Below are 18,942 nucleotides of genomic sequence, written 5' to 3' on the forward strand. Positions count from 1 at the left end.
ATGAGAGCCTTCCCTCACAAGCCCAGTAGATCCATTCCCTCTTCCTAATTACAACACTTCCTTGACTGCTGTATATTATAGGGCTGGATGATGTGCAATATTAATAACAACACTGCATGTTATGCAAATGCATTCTTGTATCACTAATCAAAATACGGTATTTTCTTTATTACTTTCAATTCTGTATGGACGTTATAGTGTGAGGGTTAAATTCCAAATTGCATTTTTTTTCTTTACTATCATTTTCTGAGTTTGCAACTGATTGTATTGGGTTTCAGCAGCAGCATATTTGTATAACCAATCAACAAAGAAAGCATTTCAAGTCCCACTCCAAAGTACCAAAGTACCCCAGCTAGTTTGGTACTTTCAGTACTGAAACTTTTGGTACTGGTACTTGACCGGAAATCATTGAAAAAATTAATATGCCATACCAAAAGTACAGTACTTGGTGTGGTGGAAAAGTGTTGTTCCTGCATCTCCAAATGTCATAACACCTTCTTGCCTAAGGCCTAACCACAATCCCAGAATGCAACAGCATTCACACTAAAGCAGTGGTGGAACAGCTGTGGCCTAAGACAAAACATTAACCCCATAACTCCCCCTAGCCCAGTACCATTCTTCCACATCTTACTCATGGTGACTTTGTGGACTTCAGCATACTTGGTCTATCTGTCAACAGCTGCTTCCAGATCTCACTTTGCATTATGTGACTAAAATAATTTAGTTTGAGTTTTACTATCAAATTTTCCAGTGAACAGTCTGGGTTTCTTACCCTAACTATCAACTTAATTCGATCTTCATATGGTCTAAGGTACTTACAACATTTGCCACATAATATCAATTTCGTGATGCTCATCATTACTGATACCCCAGCTTTCACAGATCTGTGTTATTATAGGTGATCACAAAAACTTGATGTTTTTTTACTCTCTGAGGCCACATAACAATCTTATGTTGAGCAGTGATCCAATTTTTATTTCAGCATCATGAACAGGTCTTTAGCATTTTCTCACTTTCAACCATCAGAGTATATTTCCTGTTTCTGAGGTTGTTTAATATTTCTCTATTATGTCGCAAAGTCAAAGGCTTTAGAGCAGGCAATGTATGAAGCAGAAGTAGGTTTTTTTTCTGGAACTACCTCTCTAGATTATCCAGGGAATGTTGGACATTTGCATTTACTTTTATCCAAAGCAACTTGCAGAGGAGGGAAGTGTTAATTTATGTATGTTCTGCAGGATTAAAACCCAGTTTAGCTTGGAGGACTGCAGTTGTTACCTTGCTAGCATTTAAGATGTGTGATTGTTTGGCAATTTCAGCACTCTTTTGCATATGCAATGGGCACTGTGATGTTTCTTGGCCAAATTCAGAGCAACATTTAAATGGGTTTTAAATAATTCAGCTGATTTTCTCAGCTGCTGCAGTCATGCAATTAGCAAGAATTCTAATCGGCTCGTTCACTCTTAAAGATGTCTAGCTTAAGACATATGACTATGGCATCTTATCAGTGATGTTGGGATTCTCCCTATATATACCTTCTGTATTTTTGTTTCTCCTCTTCTTAATATCTTCCAACTTTTTCAAGTACCTCCTATTGTATCTTTGTTTTTTAACAGACCCATTTTTGCATGAACACTGATTTTTCCACTGATGTCTTTTGCAGAATTCTGTCATCTTTCTTCCTCCATTTCTTTGCATTCCTTGATTAAATACTGCATGTCTCCTTATATGCTCTATTTTGACAATATACCACAAAGTACAACTAAGGTTTATGGGCGTGTCCAAATCCATTTCGCTATTTTGACGGCAGAAAAAAATGACTTTATGCCAGCGCAAGGCACAAAAAGGTTATCTTAACTCTCTTAAATATTCAGAGGCGTGTTTTGGGCATGACATACAATGAACCAATTGGAATGGCATGTCACCTCACCTTTAAAAGGCAAGTGCGCTTTGTTTTCTGGCAGCACCAGATCTTCCACGCAGTTCCAAAAGTGGTATAATGCCAGAAGACAGGCAACACAGATGCTCCCTGAACAAGCACACTGGCTGGGAACAGAAACGTAATTACGTACTTGTGTGTTTTTTTATTTTAATTTTGGGTTTGCAGTGTAATCATTGTTCAAACAAAACCTACAGTTTTTAAGATGTTTTAGAATGTTCAAATGAAAGGCGATGGGGCTGTTATTTTTCTACATCTCACAATTGGAAATTCTTTACCGGGCTACGGATGATTCAGCTCTTCTGCCGGCTGATCCCTCCTTGCCCGTGCTGCTACTGGCATACACTCCTTTGTTGGCACTCTATTTTTTAATCCATCCATCCATTTTCCAAACCGCTTATCCTACTGGGTCACAGGGGGTCCGGAGCCTATCCCGGAAGCAATGGGCACGAGGCAGGTAACCCAGGATGGGGGGCCAGCCCATCGCAGCTCTATTTTTTAATGATGCGGTTTATTCTTTACTTAAGATATATATTTTTTCATTTGTGTTTCATTGAACAGTATCATTACATAAAATGACTATTTGTACTTTATATAAATAAAATAAGAAATCATCTCGATGACACACCTATGGCCATAACGTATGACAAGCACCTGCACGTTTCTGAAACACGCTGCTTAAATACTGTTTAATAATGCGCCACTGACTTTATACGTGATTTTTGTTGGTCAAAAGTATAATGTCATTTCACTGCCTTAAAGTAGCAACACGCCAACAATGCACCCAGCCATGTCTCATTTAAAAAACACCACTCTTGTGAGTGGAAAGCAGGTGCAAAATCATTTGCGGATACAAACAGGCACGCATGGTCTGAAAATGAGCAATGCGCAGGTACGAGACTAGCAAGACCACTTTGGATCATGCTTTGCTCCGGAAGCTCTCAAGAGCTTAGTGAATTTAAGCTTGGCACCATGATAGGATACCACCTGTGTAATAAGTCCATTTGTGAAATTTCCTCACTACTAAATATTCCATGGTCAACTGTTAGTGGTATTATAACAAAGTGTAAGTGTAACCCACTTAAAGAGAACAGGACCAAAAGTGTCATGATTCTCCGTTCCCATAGATGGCACTGTCTTTAATTCGAGTTCTTTTATCGCGATTGCCTGGGTTAACTCAGTGTCTCTCTGATCGCGAGGGGGAAAAAAAAAAGTTAGAGAAGCGGCTGCAGTTGAAGAGCTGGGAGGTTTATGTACCAGGAGAGAGAAGAGAAAAAAGAAAAGAAAAGGAAAGTTATTTTATGTTTAAAAGGCAATTTTAGTTATTGTCATAGGCAAGTGCACCAGAAGCGTTCGTGTTGCATTATCCAGTTTGGGTCAACTTTTGAGCGATTCTCCGATTGGGTTTTTTTTTTTATATATTCTGCAACCTGTGAAGGCGAGCCACCGATTCTGCGTATTAGAGTTGTGAAGTGTCCAACTACGTCTGGGACCAGTCAGCCTACCTCCCAGTCGGTGGATGCAGTTCTTCTGGACACAGATAAGATTGATAAGATCTCCAGTCCAATATATTTTCTTGTAAACTACCTGGTTAGTATTCTCATATAGCCTTCCCAATTAAAAAGAAGAACTCGTGAACGTACTGTACACAGGATTATATATACCAGAGGACTTTAAGTGAACTGAACTGCATATGGAATGACGGACTGTTGTAGGGAGGGAGGAATTGTTCATTCTTATTTCATTTTTATTTCATTGTTCCAGACGTGACTCTCATCCTTCTGGAGTATTGTTAATAAAATTGTTACCGTTTTCCCTGTTTGACTAGTGGTTGTGACCAATTCACTCCGGGAGTTGAACCTAGACATAATTACTGGCCCAAATATTAAAAGCCCACATTACGGCAACGTTAACGTGTGGGGGTGATACAAATCTTGGTTACATAAGCAATTGGGAACAACCGCAACTCAGCCACATAGTGGTAGGCCACGTAAAATCACAGAGTGGGGACAATGCATACTGAGGCACACATTGTGTAGAAGTCGCCAACAGTCTACAGAGTCAGTATATACTTAGCTACAGACCTCTAAACTTCATGTGGCCTTCAGATTAGCTCAAGAACAATGCAAAGAGAACTTCATGGAATGGGTTTCCTTGGCTGAGCAGCTGCATCCAAGCCTTACATCACCAAGTGCAATGCAAAGCATCAGATGCAGTGGTGTAAAGCATGCCGTCACTGGACTCTAGAGTAGTGGAAACATGGTCTCTGTGGTGAAGAATCACGCTTCTCTGGCAATCCGATGGACGAGTCTGGGATTGGAAGAATTCTCAGAAATTCCCAAAAACACACTCCTAAACCATGTAGACAGTCTTCCCAGAAGAGTTGAAGCTGTTATAGCTACAAAGGGTACAAAGGGCGGGCCAACTCCATATTAAAGCCTATATATTAAGAATGGGATGTCATTAAAGTTCATAAAGGCAGGTCTCCCAATACTTTTGGCAATATAATGTTGGTACTGACCATTTGGTGATATGCTTGTGTAGACTTGTCATGGGCTGTTGAAAGAGAATGTTTGCCAAGTGAGTCATCTTAGCAGAATTCTACTGGTCTGTGACTTCCAAGGCCCTGTTACTCAAAATGTTTTGAATGCTAACTTTAGCATTCAGATCCTCTTAAAACTGGTCAGCTTCAGCCTTTTTGGGATGTGTGATTGGAGCATAAATTTAGATTACTGAAATTTTGAGTGGCATGTCTTAGAGTTAGACAGATTATGTTTTGGATTGTAGGCAAGCACAGATTTTGCAACCCTTTATTAGACAATGAGGGCTACTCAATTTTTTTCTGCAGAATTTGTGTCTATAACAGAAGATCTTTATTTCATTCAGGAATAACACACTATGGAGTTCACTTGAAGAACCACCAATTCTCAACACTAAAGAATTTGAGGACCTTTTCTGCAAGAGCATAATGCAGCCAAAGAAGAAATCACTGTGTAAGAGTTATGAAGAGGGTCCCAAGGTGAAAAAGGTAACTAAAAGCTGCATCCACCAGCCCAAATTGATATTTATGCTGTCCCAAATCTATTAGAACAAAAGCCACTGAGGTAGATAAGGAGGACATGAGCAGATTACAGAACATTGCCCCACCACACCACACAACAAACCACCTCAGGGATGAGAACCTGAGTGCAGCCATGTGGCGGGTGATACTTCAGCACCACACTAGTCCAAATGGACCATTGTGAGTTTTTTTCCAGCGGCTGGGGAGCCAATCCTGCCATCAACCCCCATCTTTTCCCTTTAAGTTGGAGGACCTCCTTGCAGGACTGGATGTAATTTAATGTCATACCCAAGACCAAGCAATTGTAGGTTAAGGGCTTTGCTCAAGGGCCCAATGGAAAAGGATTACTGCTAGTAACTGGTCTGCTTCGCGGTCAGTTATCCTCTCTGTCCCTCTCTGCGTTGTGTAATTCTTTTTAACATAAAGGATGAAGACTCGTGCCGCTGGATAGCTGACGGGCATCGTTTATCCCTGTCCCAAGGCTTCCCGCCGACTGAGGAGCATACAAACACAAAAAATAAAAAAATAAATATATATATATATATATATATATATTCAAAAAACATTCTCTAATTTCTTATACATATTTTGTCCATCAGCCATAAATTATAAAACATGAACTAATGACAAAACAGTTCAAATATATACACAGAACAAGAAACTGGTAATTATAGCTAAAGAAGACAGTACAATAATAGAACATTCACGTACCTGAACACACAAAAGAACTTAGTACAGCACAACAGGAACACACTCGTCACACTCCCTTAATGGACAAAAACCAAAAAGAACTATTGCAAAACCCTGTTAATGTGATACTGTGGAGGTGTGCTGAAAAACCTGTGCATTCTTCTGTAGATTATTATCCATCCGTCCATCCATTTTCCAAACCGCTTATCCTACTGGGTCGCGGGGGGTCCGGAGCCTATCCCGGAAGCAATGGGCACGAGGCAGGGAACAACCCAGGATGGGGGGCCAGCCCATCGCAGGGCACATTCATACACCATTCATTCACACAGGCACACCTATGGGCAATTTAGCAAGTCCAATTAGCCTCAGCATGTTTTTGGATTGTGGGGGGAAACCGGAGTACCCGGAGGAAACCCCACGACGACATGGGGAGAACATGCAAACTCCGCACACGTGACCCCAGTGGAGATTCAAACTTGGGTCCCAGAGGTGTGAGGCAACAGTGCTAACCACTGCACCACCATGCCGCCCCCTGTAGATTATTATAACTATGATAAAATACATTGCAGCTCAACTATCTGTCACGATCTGGGGCGAGCAGACAGGCGATCGTGCGGGTCGGCTGGTAAGGAGCAGGCGGACAGGCAAATATCGGGGCAAAATCGGGGTTTATTTAGGGAACAAGGACTATGAACAGGGAACAGGTGGGTTACCATCACCAGACCACAATGACGGACAAGGGAGACAAGCAAGACTAGGACTTAAATACACAAAGACTAATCAAGGGAATCGGACAAAGATGGAGACGTTCAGGGAAGCACACGTGGGTAATCAGGGGGCGTGGCACACACGAGGAGCAGACGAGCCGGGCATGACACTATCCATACTTATGCTATAGTTATCTCTGCTGAATGTATTTTAGTGGGAGCGCCAGCATTCGCCTACCAAGGCTTCCTGCCAACTGAGAAGCACGAATGCTGCAGGAAGTGACATACTCTTATAAAATAAAAGTCCCCAATGGACTTACCCAAAACAAAAACATAATAAAATTACATAACAAAAATACATAAATAAACTCAAAATTTTGGGGAAATGAAATACAAATAAACTGTGGTTTGTTTGTTTTTACATCGGCTACACTAGCTTTTGTAGGATTGCCATTTAAAAATAGGAGAGATGAAATTCTAACCTGTTCAGCAACTTAGTTCCGCAGACCTGGAGTAATTACCTGTGAATATTCAGGACTTACTTATTTGGGGATCATTGGATTCTGTACAGTCTCTGGAATACATTTATTGATATTCCTTTTGTGTGAAATAAGCATTTTGTCAGAGGAGTCCTATATTTTACCCTCATTGAAACCACTTGGTGACTAAAAATGTAGCACCATTTACCCAGAACTAGGAAGGAGGGTCTCAGTTCTTGATTAGTCTATGGCTCTGTCAATCTGAACCCAGAAAATAAAGTAAAACCATCAGGAGCCAAAGTAGGGTACCTGAAATCTGATTCGTTATGTAACTAAGCAAGAAATTCAGTTTTTAAGGTGTTTTAAAACCCTAGATCCTAATATATTACAATGGCAGACTGAAGCACAGAGTGAGGGAAGACACTTAAATACAGACATCCAGGGAAAACAAGGAACAGGTGTAACTTAAACAGGAAAAACAAGAAAAATAACACACAAAATAATCACAATAATCCTGGAGAAACTCTAGGATAAGAAAACAAGAAGTAATAAACTCTACAGAACAAAATCCAGAAAAACAAGATGGGTGAGAGTGGTCTAAAGTCAGCCTCAAGCCCTTAACACAAGGGAACAGTATATGCACTACACACTCAGTCCACTGACCTATGCAGAAGAAAACACACCAGGGAAGGCTAGGAACTAAGATGGAGAGGAGAAAATGCAGAATGGCAGCAATGCCTGCTGGCCAAATGTGGAAGGGCCACAGAGGGCGAGGTCAGTCGCTACAGACCCTGACAATGTGTGAATTTAGGATTTAAAATTGTTTTTGCCTGTTAAACTTTACCTGAAAAAAAATGTTAACAGATTTACAGTTAGCAGAACTAAATTTAGTGGAACCTAATTGGTCCGCCAAAGGTTTTCAATGTTGATGAAAACACTAATCCACTAATGAAAAAGTTCAGTAATAGCACTTACCGGACCCTGCCCACTTCTGTTATCCAATGCCCCCCCAGTGATTATCCATGTCAATGGGGAATCCCTTACCAGCAAAGTACCACTGAGGTACCCTGAACATGGTGCTGCTGCCTGGCTACTGAATTAGCTGCCCCTTGCTGTGTCCTGATGTGGCATATGGGTTAAATGCAGAAGACACATTTTGTTGTTGTGCTGCAGTGTGTCAATAATGGCAACTAATCAGCAACAGCTATTTATAGGAAAGTTATAAATGATTAAACTTTAGCACCGTATATGCTATAAATATTCTGCTAGATAAGCAGGTGTGTGATGAATGTTTTTTAAAAATAATGTCTACTTCCAATATATATTTATTATAATAATTGAAGTTGCGCTATTTCATTTATAATTATTTTGTTTGTATTGTGTGATGCTCCAGTCTTTTGGGAAACAGCTGATAATTTTTAGCCAATGTATGCAATTCTCCACAAAAAAAAAAAAGATCATTTTGTGTTTGTTTTGTACACTAAAATTCTGGTAGTCAAAGTAGTTGTAAAAATTATACCGGTTTCAATAAACAATGTGTTTCTCATTAAGCGAGAATAATTCTTTTTGCCCTTCCCTCCTCAGACTGTGAAACTTCTTCAAAGCAGTCGATCACAGACAGTGGGCATTCTCATTTCTAGCCTGCATCTGGAGATGAAGGACATTCAGCAAGGTGAGGCACAGTTGGATTCAGGCACTGCTTGCATGATTGCAGTTGTTTTAGAAATACACTACTAGGTTAGTGTCCCACAATATGATAAACACTTTTTACCTAGTGAGCACATTTTTTTTCAGTCCCCGCAAGGATAACTCCATCCATCCATCCATCCATCCATCCATCCATCCATCCATCCATCCATCCATCCATTTTCCAAACCGCTTATCCTACTGGGTTTAATTTAGCAAGTCCAATTAGCCTCGGCATGTCTTTGGACTGGGGGGGTGGAACCAGAGTACCCGGAGGAAACCCCACGACGACATGGGGAGAACATGCCAACTCCACACACGTAACCCAGGCCGAGACTCGAACCCGGGTCCCAGAGGTGTGAGGCAACAGTGCTAACTGCACTGCACTACCATGCCGCCCCTTAGGATAACTTCAGTTTTATAAAAATCCATGATTGCAAACAAAAAACTAAAAATGCTAAAAGCCACATATTTATTTGAGTTACTTATGGTTAAGTTAGTTTTGGGTAGGGGTTATGGTCGGCATTGTTGGATTAGCATTTATCCCATAGAAATTAGAGTCCCCATAAAGACAGAAATGTGTGTGTGTGTGTGTTAAATAACAAACTTTATAAGTAGATTTTCTCTCATTCTTTTTTGTCATTTAGCTGTTTTAATGTTAGACAACTCTGTTGTGGACCTGGGGACAATTGAGGCTTTATATGAAATTGTAAGTAAAAGATTTATGTAATAATATTTATTTATTATTTATTTAATATTTAATAAAAAAATCTTAGTTAATACATATTGTTTTCCCTTGAAGAGTAAAGTAGCCCATTAGCGTTATCAAATTAAATTTTAAAGTCAGTGGATCAGTGGTTATTGAAGCTAACTTTCAAATAGCTATACTCAGCCCTGGGTACTAAGAATAACTCATTTGGAATTTGGGAATAAGCTATAACATCACATTATGCAGGAAACATTATCATTTAAAAGCTGTATAGCATAGTTATGCAAATTGATTGGTGACTTATCTTAAATTTGACTAACAGAGGGCTCAGAATGACGAGCTAGAAAAGATTCGGGAATACATCCGATCCTGCAAAGAAGATGATCGCAGGCTTCTGGACAAACCGGAACAGTAAGCAGCTGTAACTTCAGCTTTTCTAATACATGCCCCAGCACTGAAAGCTAACACTTGATTGTTCTTATCATCGTACTTGGTACTAGTGATAATGCTATTAGGGCCGTAATCATCATCATTGGTGTTCAAATAGAAAAGTTTGCTGTCCCTCAGCTTGTGACGTGTGCTGTTCCCAGGTTCCTGTATGAGTTGTCTCAGATTCCTGACTTCTCAGACCGGGCCAGCTGCATGATATTCCAGTCTACATTCCTAGATGTGGTGACTTCAGTACATTGCAAAGTGGATGTTATTTCCCGTGTCTGCAAGGTATTTAATTTTTTCTCTGAAAAATGTGTCTCTTTTACTCATATTTGCATTGTTTCAGATATTTCCACACTGGCAAAACAAGTTCAGTCACCCCTCCAGATTCGCAAATTTGACATGTGAATAACCGAATCTGCAAAAGTTGGCCGTGACCAATTAAATGGGGATGTCTTTGGATGACAAGTAGGCCAAAAAAAAAATTTTTAATGGCAAAAATGATTTGGATTGCATTGATTTGTTTATTTTTTTAACTTTTCAGTGCATTTTTAATAATGGCCCAAAATATATTTTTTTGTGAATTTACACATTTGCAGGGATCTTCCACCTCTAACCCCTGCTACTCTGAAGGGGTTACTGAACTACAAAACATTTTCTGTAAAAATTATAACAACAGTAATAATTATTTTCCATTTTTTGTTTTTCTGTCAGGTAAAAGTCTAACTTAAAAAAATCTTCTGTGTACAAACAGGACTTGCATCTGTTGACCCCCGTTTCCCCACATTTGAACGCACTTTCTTTGCCCTTCCATTCCAGGAGTTGCTGGAGCGTGGCAGTGTGAAGCAGATCATAGGCCTGGTCCTGGCCTTTGGCAACCACATGAATGGGGGGAACCACTACAGAGGCCAGGCTGATGGCTTTAGCCTGGAGATCCTGCCCCGGCTCAAGGATGTCAAGAGCAAAGTATTATTTATATTGCTTACCACAGCTTTAGTGAATACTATTTTCTTATTGGTCCAGAATGTGGGTCTTAATTATTTTAATGTAACCACACAGGTAGTTTTGGCAGCCTAACAACAGCTCTATGTTAATGCATTTTAATGATTTATTATACATGTTATTACAAAAACCAGTGTGACTTTTTAAGAAATAATAAGTCATTCTTATCAGCATAATATTTCTTGTTTTCGAAATGCATGTGCTACCTGTTCATGGTTTCTATGGTAATACAACAAATGTGCCGCTTCCAGTAAATAGCCTTATCATTCTATCCTTATAAGAACTATATTTTTAAGCGTACATTGGAATATTATTAAATGCTATTTGAAATAATTTTCTTCTGAAAAATTAATTGCGCCTAGTACTATTCCTATTTTTTGTTCATTATTTGTGGTATAAGCGGGATAAACTACTTCGAGGTGTGCGGTTATACGAAAATAATCAAGAACAACTTGGTTAGAATTGGACTACGTCCCACCAGGCTTTCATTGAATATATTCATATATCTGCACACTTCATCATGGATTATCCCTTATGTATTTCACGAAAGGGTGATCATTGGTGAACATGCAATACCTACATCTGCAATACTATTTCTTTGAACTTTTATTTTTATTCTTTAAGGACAATTGCATCAGTTTGGTGGGTTATGTCAGCTCATACTACCTGCGCAACAAGGTAGGGAAAATCTCACATTACTAAGTGAACTGGATTTGTCACTGTACATGAAGGGTGTTTTGAAAGGCCAGGCCATTGGCTCAGTCTCATTTTGCTCTGCATTTATAGACTGATTGTGGAGACAGCAATGACTTCCCACTTCCAGAACCCCATGACCTCTTCCTGGCTGCTCAAGTCAGCTTCAGCGACCTTTTCTCAGACCTCCAGAGCCTGAAAAACAAACTGGCTGGTATGGTTACCCTGTTACCCTAGTATAACTTTTGATATTCAGCTGTCATCACTGCTGATAGGGAGAATTGATAACTTATAGCTTCAGTCCAGGCCTTGATCACAGGATGACACACTGGAACAATCATCTCAGGTCTGATTCCGGCACATTGTCCTACCTCATGCTACAAAAAACCTCCTGATTTAATCCTGGTTCTGCTGTCAGAAGGCTATGCTGAGCAGCAGGTTCAAAAGACAGCAGTATAAGAGCAAAGTGAAGCATGAGACACTGGGAATGACCAGAAACCAGCCAGGTAGAGGGCAGAAGTGACTCTATTGTCAGAGATGACCATGAAGTTATCCAACAGTTCCTGATGAGTCAGAAGACGACATCAAGTGACCTTTAAAAGGAATACGAGTGCAGGTGTGAAGTGCACTGGTAGGACAGTGTGCATCAGGCTCCTAGAAGCAGGACTGAAGTCCTATAAAGCAAGGAAGAAGCCCTTCATTAACTAAAAAAAAAATAGTTTCTGAAAGAACAAATTACTTTATGATGCTTCATTTTGGAAATATTTTTTATTTTTTATATTAATTGCTATGGGTCTTAGAATGAAAAAAAAAACATGGTACTAAAGTTGAAACATTTTTATCTTTTAAAATAGAACTCTGATACTATGTTGTGATCTGGTGATGTATCTAAATGTTTAAAATGTTTTTGATATTTCTAGTTCACATTAACTTTAGCATGTTTTGCACGTTTTGTTTCTCAGCTTGTGAAAAAGATGTTCAGAAGGTGTGCAGAAGTACATTGGTGGAACACCTCCAACCATTTAAGGACAAAATGGAGGCTTTTGTATTGAAAGGTAAGTAATCATCGAACCATCTATCCATCCATCCATCCATCTATCCATTCATCAATCCACCCATCCATCCATCCACCCCTCCATTTTCTGTACCCGCTTGTCCGCTTGTCCAGAGGTCCAGAACCTCTGTAAGTAATCATCTCACTTTTATTTGAAATTATGGGCAAGATTGCAATGGTGAGAAATTTAAAACATTAAGTGATCTACAACCAGGATCATCTATGAGAGGTTAGAGAGAGAAAGTAAACTCTCACTTAGGACGTGCTCACACCTGACCTGGTTGCCTTGTACCGTGACTGAACATGACTGCCCCCCCTCCCCCCCACCTCCTCCGCTGGTCTGTGCTCACGTTACACTTAACAACCCTGGCCCAAGCTCGCTTTTGTCATCACCCTGTGACTTTTTTTTATTAGAGAAAATTTAGAAAGAGAAGTGCTAATGCAAAGTCGAATAGGCTTCATGATTAATATCCTTATTTTGTGGCTTATTTGGAGTAATTTTGGGTGCCAATAAACAGCCCTCATAAATTTATCGAGTATGCAACGCCGCAGTTTTCATATAATCCTGCTCCCTGTATTGTACCAAATGATTCAGTTTTTGTGTGCTGCATTCAGTTGTTTTTTAGGATACTCCCCTCAGCCCAAAATTCCAGGAAACACGATCTGTACAGCCTACCCGCTCAATTCCTTCAAGGTTCAGTTCATGTATAGTGTACATGCAGGCCTGTGTGTGCCAGTTGCATTATTGGTGTCATCTCTGGTGCCTCTGAGGCTAGGGATCTGTGGCAACATGGTTGCTGGTTCGAATCCCATGAATGCCCGGAATGAATACTGTTCTATATTGAGCAAAGGTCCTTAACCTGCAATTGCTGCATCCTGGGTATGGTGTTACTCTACATCCAGCCAAGGAAGCCGGTCCTTCTACTTACAGGGGAAAACTTGGGGGTTGGAAGCAGGATTAACACTCCAGCCACTGGAAAAAATTCACAATGGTCCATTTGGACTAATGTGGAGCTGAGGAATCACCCACCACATGGTTGCACTCAGGTGCTCATCCCTGAGGTGGTTTGTTGTGTGGTGGGTGCGACAGCGCACTATAATCAATGCATGTTCCTTACTTCCTCGTAGACAAAATAGTCTGGTAGTTGTGCATAAACAAATTCCTAGTAATAATCAAAAGAGAGGAAAAAGGTATGATAATAAAAAAATTAATTTATGGACCCATTCTTCTTCACAATAACTTATGTATCAAACAGAAATTAAGTGAATTGTCTGTTTTTTTTTGTTTTCAGCAAACATGGAACTTAATGAATTAAACAACCGTCTGACATCAGCACAGCAAAGGTTTGAAAACATATATCCTTTTCAGTTCATAGATTCATCTGTTTCAGAATAAGAGTGTTAAAGATGTCACACCATTTCTTGGAATCAGATAAGGTTGTAAGAATTGGTTGGAAATGCTTGCTAAGAATCAAAGGGACAAGATATCGTTAGTAATGGTCTTTATCCATTCTAGGTCTTACCTAGAATTAATACATGTTATAACAATCTCAGACAAAACCATTACCAAAAAGCTCAGATATTGATAGAGAGAGCAAATTAGTAACAATAGTTTAATTAGTAACAATACGGAAAAGCTTCTACCACCCCTCCCCACACAAACCCCCAAATTATGATTGGTCCACAAACATAAAAACAGGCCTAAAAAAGTACCCAAAAAACCAAGATCAGAGTCACCCAAGCTGTTTGCCAGGGATGTTCCCACCCTCGGGCTACAAAACTCCTCTAAAAAGGTGGATATTCCTCCTTTTCTCCTACAATAAGGACATGCAGTGGCTCGGTTCACAGTCAGGTATCCTCCAGCTTTTGTTCGTGTTTTTCTCCAAGATGGCCTCTGGAGCTCCACCTTCTCTGCACACTCCAGGTGACTTCTTTCCTTCTTTTACACATACCCACATTTCAACTGAACTGTCCCTCTCTCTTCCTGCGATCATTAACAACCACCAAAGAAACAGGTGCCCCCCCCCCTTATTACTGTCCTCATGTAATATCTGATAATCACCCCTCAGGTTATATGTCAGTTAAACACACACAAACAGATGACGGGTAAACATATTTTATAGGTACCGCTTATTCATTTCTATGGGAAAAATGCTAACGCTAACCATGACAACCTTAACCCCTACCCAGCCCTAACTATAAGTAACCATCAAAGTACAAGGGTTTTTGCATTTTTTTGTTTCTTCATTGCAGTCACAGATTCTTATTAAATTGAGTTTTCCCTCATAAGGGAAAAAAATAGGTATTCATCACATAAGGTATACCTGTTCACACACAGACACACACACAGAGTTAAATATCTTACGTTTGTGACATGAAAAAGTAGATTTGCCAGTGTTCCCCAATGTAGGGCAGTATCACAGAGTGTAATAGTAGGACAAATAGCACATCAACTCAGTGGTTAGCACTGTTTCCTCTGGGCACTCCGGTTTGTCCCTGCAGTACTGTTATGTGGTTAGCTAACTAGATCCGAAGTGCCTCTTGTGTGTGTATAAATGCTTTGTGATGGACTGGCATCCTCTTCAGAGTGCACTTCCTTGTGCCCTATACTCCCTGGGATAGGCTCCAGGCTCCCCCTAGTGGCGCTGTCCAGGATAAGTGGATTGAAAATGTTTGAATGTCTTCTGTTTCGGTGGTGGATGTACTGTAGGAAGCCTGCTCACAGGTTGTTGAATTCACCTTAGCTTTCAGGAAGTGGTGAGCTACTTTGACCTGAAGTCCACCTTGGGGGAGAAGGAGGTGACACCCAACTTTATCTTCATGCTGTGGTTTGAGTTCAGCAATGACGTCAAGAAAGCATGGGAAAAGGAGAAAAAGCGGTTATGCTTGGAGAAGTGAGTCTAAAGCTTCCACTGTTGTTGTTATTGTTGTTATTATTATTATTATTATTATGTTGTTAAATTCCATAATTATGTTCTGTAAATAATGAAAGAATTCATCAGTGTTTGTGGTTAACACCTAAGCTGTTGTAACTGGCAGGTAGCTGTCCAGAGAAACTTAATTTTACCCTACTTAGCATGAGAGCTGCATGTTTTTTTTATTTTTATGTTTTTGAGGAAAATGAACCATGAAATATCCTGAACCGTCACTTGGGGGACAAGGTGTTTTTTGTATTTCATTCATCTGATTGGCTTGTCATCTTTTCAAGGTTTAAAGAGGCACAGCTGTCTGTCAGGAAGATCATAGCTGAGAAGAAGGTGGAAACCAGGGAGGTCGCCCCCAGCGGTTTGGTGAGACACTTTCAGTTTAGAGCTTACACCCCTGATATGCAAACAATAGAAAACACACAATACACAACATACACAGACAAAAAATGTGGCTGTCATTAAAAACGCCCCACCTTACGTCCGTTAAAAGTTATTAAAACCAGAAAACTGAATATGGATTATGAGGCTAACTTATCCGTGGTGACAGACTCCTAGCCGTTTTCTCATTACACATATTCTTATGTTTTGTCCTGTTGTAAATCATTTGTTTGTTAAACAATGGCTCACCTTCTATTAATATGTAATGCATTAATTAATACATTAATATGTAATATGAACAGACACCATCTTCTTAATAGCTGTAAAACATAGAAGCACACTATTAAGTGGAGGCTAGACACAACAAATCTTTCATAACGAGTGGAAATATAAATACATAGCCCTTCCACTTGATATGATGTTTTTATATCTCATATTGACTTGCTGCCATGTACACTTTCCACTACTATTGCATTTGAAACCAGACCAGTTAAGTTATTGTTAACATTAGGTTTACATTATGAGTAACATCACAGTAATAGACATTTAGGAAGCATTACATTACTTAACAGCAAATAATAGGCTTATTTCCGAATTGTGTCACATCTGTGAGGCTCTGTATATTTTAACAGTATTTCAATTCTTTTCAGACAAGACTTCATAGTCTAATACTCAGTCATGAGATATTTTAGACCACATTTTATGACCATGAAAATGTGCTTATGCATTTACTCGGTCGGCGGCAATACATTGCCAACAAGCCTGCCTGCTTTTCTTGGCTGCAGTGGTATTGGACCTTCTTTGCAGCGTTGATTTAAACTCCTCATAACCCTGCATAATTAGCATGCAGTCTTCCTCAGTTCATGCACAATATACATGAACTGAACCTTGAAGGAACTGAAATATGGAGATCATGCCATTACCCAAACGATGACTTGCGCTACCGAACGTGTTCCATTTATGTGAACGCGTACAAACTCCAATGTAGTTAACACTGATGTAACAAATCAATTTCTTATCTGCCGTCATAGTACTGATTAGCACTATTTCAGACAACCCGATTCTGTGAACACAGCGTTCGCAAATTAACTCTAGGTTAAATCTGATTTGGTTAAACCCCCTTCATAGTACAGGCCACAGCACAGGCACACAGACAAACACACATTTGTATGTATTTCTTATGGGGCGGCGTTTGTAAACATTTTTGTACTTGCCACTTTTTCAACCTTTAGTGCAACTTTCTGACATTTAGCTAGAAGTCAATGGTGTTGTGGATCATCAGATTTTTTTGTAGATTTTATGTAGACTGTTGAGAACGTATGCAAAATAGCCACGTTCATCTGCATAGAAATGGGCAGTACCGACGAGAGTGTGCTAAGTGGTTGCAGGTTAGGGCTGATGCAGGCCAACGTGGCAAATTCCGCTCACTTATAGGCCATAGAACGTGCAGTTTTGGCAGGTGTTCATTCTGCGTTACATGGTATTGCTACACAGCCGGGAGCAACATCATCTACACCTTCCACTGCGACATCGGGAAGCTATGAATGTATTTTGGGGCAGAAGGGGGATCAGTAGTATCATATAAATTGGCCTTAAATATTTCACACCATACTTTCGTTGGTGGCAGCAGTTCGTAAGATGCTGCTGCTGAACGGTTTGTTCGGAAATGGCAAGAAATCGCTTGCAAAGTGGCAGGTCCAGTCACAGGAACTATGAGGACCATAATCCATTGTGGTTATCAGTCACTGCTATGCATCGCTCGTTTGCATATTAGTCAATACTGACACACGAATGTGTGATCTTTCATGGAAGGTATACATGATGTTGCTAAATGTTAAATATATTTAACATTTACATTTAACATTTATATTAAACATTTCCATTTAATATTTATATATAGACATACCATTTATATTTACATATGATAAACAATTTTGAACATAATCTACACAGCAAAAAAATCTGATGATCTACAACACAATTGTCATCTAGCTAAATGTCAGAAAATTGCACTAAATGTTGAAAATGTGGCAAGTACAAAAATGTTTGTACCCATAATTTCCCCATTTCTTTGTGGGGACCATCCATTAATTTCTATGAGAAAAACCCTAAACTTAACCCCTACCCAGTCCTAACCTTAACCATAAGTAAGTAAACAAAACATTTTTTAAGTTTAAAAGACTTTTTACAGAACATGTTTAGTGTTTTAATTGCATTCACAGATTTTTCCATCAGTTTCTCCTGAAGGGGACCAAGAAACATGGTCCTCACAACATGAAAATCACAGGTTTTTATCATATTGTGGGGACAATGTAATATATACTGTGCATGACCACACACACACGTTTTCAAAAATTATTAAATATACTCTACAACTGGCAAATCGTGCATTGCATTGTCAGTATTTTTCTAAACAGAAGCGGAGTGTAGTAATTTCACAAATCGTTGGTGCACATGACAACAAAAGTATTACAAAATACTTTAATTTGTCTAATATGTGTTTTAAACAAGAAGACTGTTATGAGACTGTTATGTCGCTTATTTTTTTGCTACTGTATATCATTTAGGAATAGAATAGAATAATTACAGACATTTCACTTTTTTCACAACAGAAACAAAGGCTTCGCCAAAAGGAAGCAAATATGTTCTTGGAATGACAGAACATAGTTGAGGCACACAGAGGAGTGGCCACTCTGCTCCACTGATACCTACAGCTTTAATTCAGCTTCCATGGGATTCCACTCTTACAGATATGGTCAGTGATTAAACCCTGACTATAACATATTCGTCCCTAAGAAGGACACTGAGAAGTCAAACAAGCACAGACTGCAAATGCTAGATCCTAGCTTATTATTGTTAAAAACAAAATGAATGACTGTCATGGTGTTGACTTTGTGTTAGGCAGATAGAATACAGTATAAATATTTTGGTGCTTGTGACCAACCCTATAGTAATACATATAGAATATGTGTATAACGTATAATCAGGGTTTCAATACCCAGCTCCACCTCTTTACATACAAATCACACTTTGCAGGAGACCAGCTCCACTTCTTTCAATGTTAATCTTTGTTATTAATTTCTCAAAATTTTGTAAAATAAAATGAACAGTTTAATAACAGATCGTTTTTTTCACAAAAAAATCATCAACTTTTTAAAATCAACTTTAATGTTCATTTTCATTAGCAA

The 18,942-nt window shown here is 39.4% G+C and overlaps 1 protein-coding gene across 1 annotated transcript in view; it reads left to right on the forward strand.

Annotated features, from left to right (window-relative positions):
* LOC125720826 (formin-like) overlaps window positions 1–18,411 on the forward strand; it is a 35,232-nt gene extending 16,821 nt beyond the window's left edge. Inside the window, exons 5-17 of the mRNA XM_048996689.1 lie at window positions 4,823–4,964; window positions 8,458–8,545; window positions 9,207–9,268; window positions 9,591–9,679; window positions 9,859–9,988; window positions 10,520–10,666; window positions 11,327–11,380; window positions 11,489–11,609; window positions 12,358–12,450; window positions 13,742–13,793; window positions 15,194–15,343; window positions 15,658–15,739; window positions 18,367–18,411. Coding sequence (XP_048852646.1) covers window positions 4,823–4,964; window positions 8,458–8,545; window positions 9,207–9,268; window positions 9,591–9,679; window positions 9,859–9,988; window positions 10,520–10,666; window positions 11,327–11,380; window positions 11,489–11,609; window positions 12,358–12,450; window positions 13,742–13,793; window positions 15,194–15,343; window positions 15,658–15,739; window positions 18,367–18,411 — 1,255 coding nt within the window. The remainder of the gene's footprint in view (window positions 1–4,822; window positions 4,965–8,457; window positions 8,546–9,206; window positions 9,269–9,590; window positions 9,680–9,858; window positions 9,989–10,519; window positions 10,667–11,326; window positions 11,381–11,488; window positions 11,610–12,357; window positions 12,451–13,741; window positions 13,794–15,193; window positions 15,344–15,657; window positions 15,740–18,366) is intronic.
* Window positions 18,412–18,942: the final 531 nt, after the last annotated feature.

Source organism: Brienomyrus brachyistius, unplaced genomic scaffold (assembly GCF_023856365.1).
Source record: "Brienomyrus brachyistius isolate T26 unplaced genomic scaffold, BBRACH_0.4 scaffold27, whole genome shotgun sequence".
Classification (NCBI taxonomy): Eukaryota; Metazoa; Chordata; class Actinopteri; order Osteoglossiformes; family Mormyridae; genus Brienomyrus; species Brienomyrus brachyistius.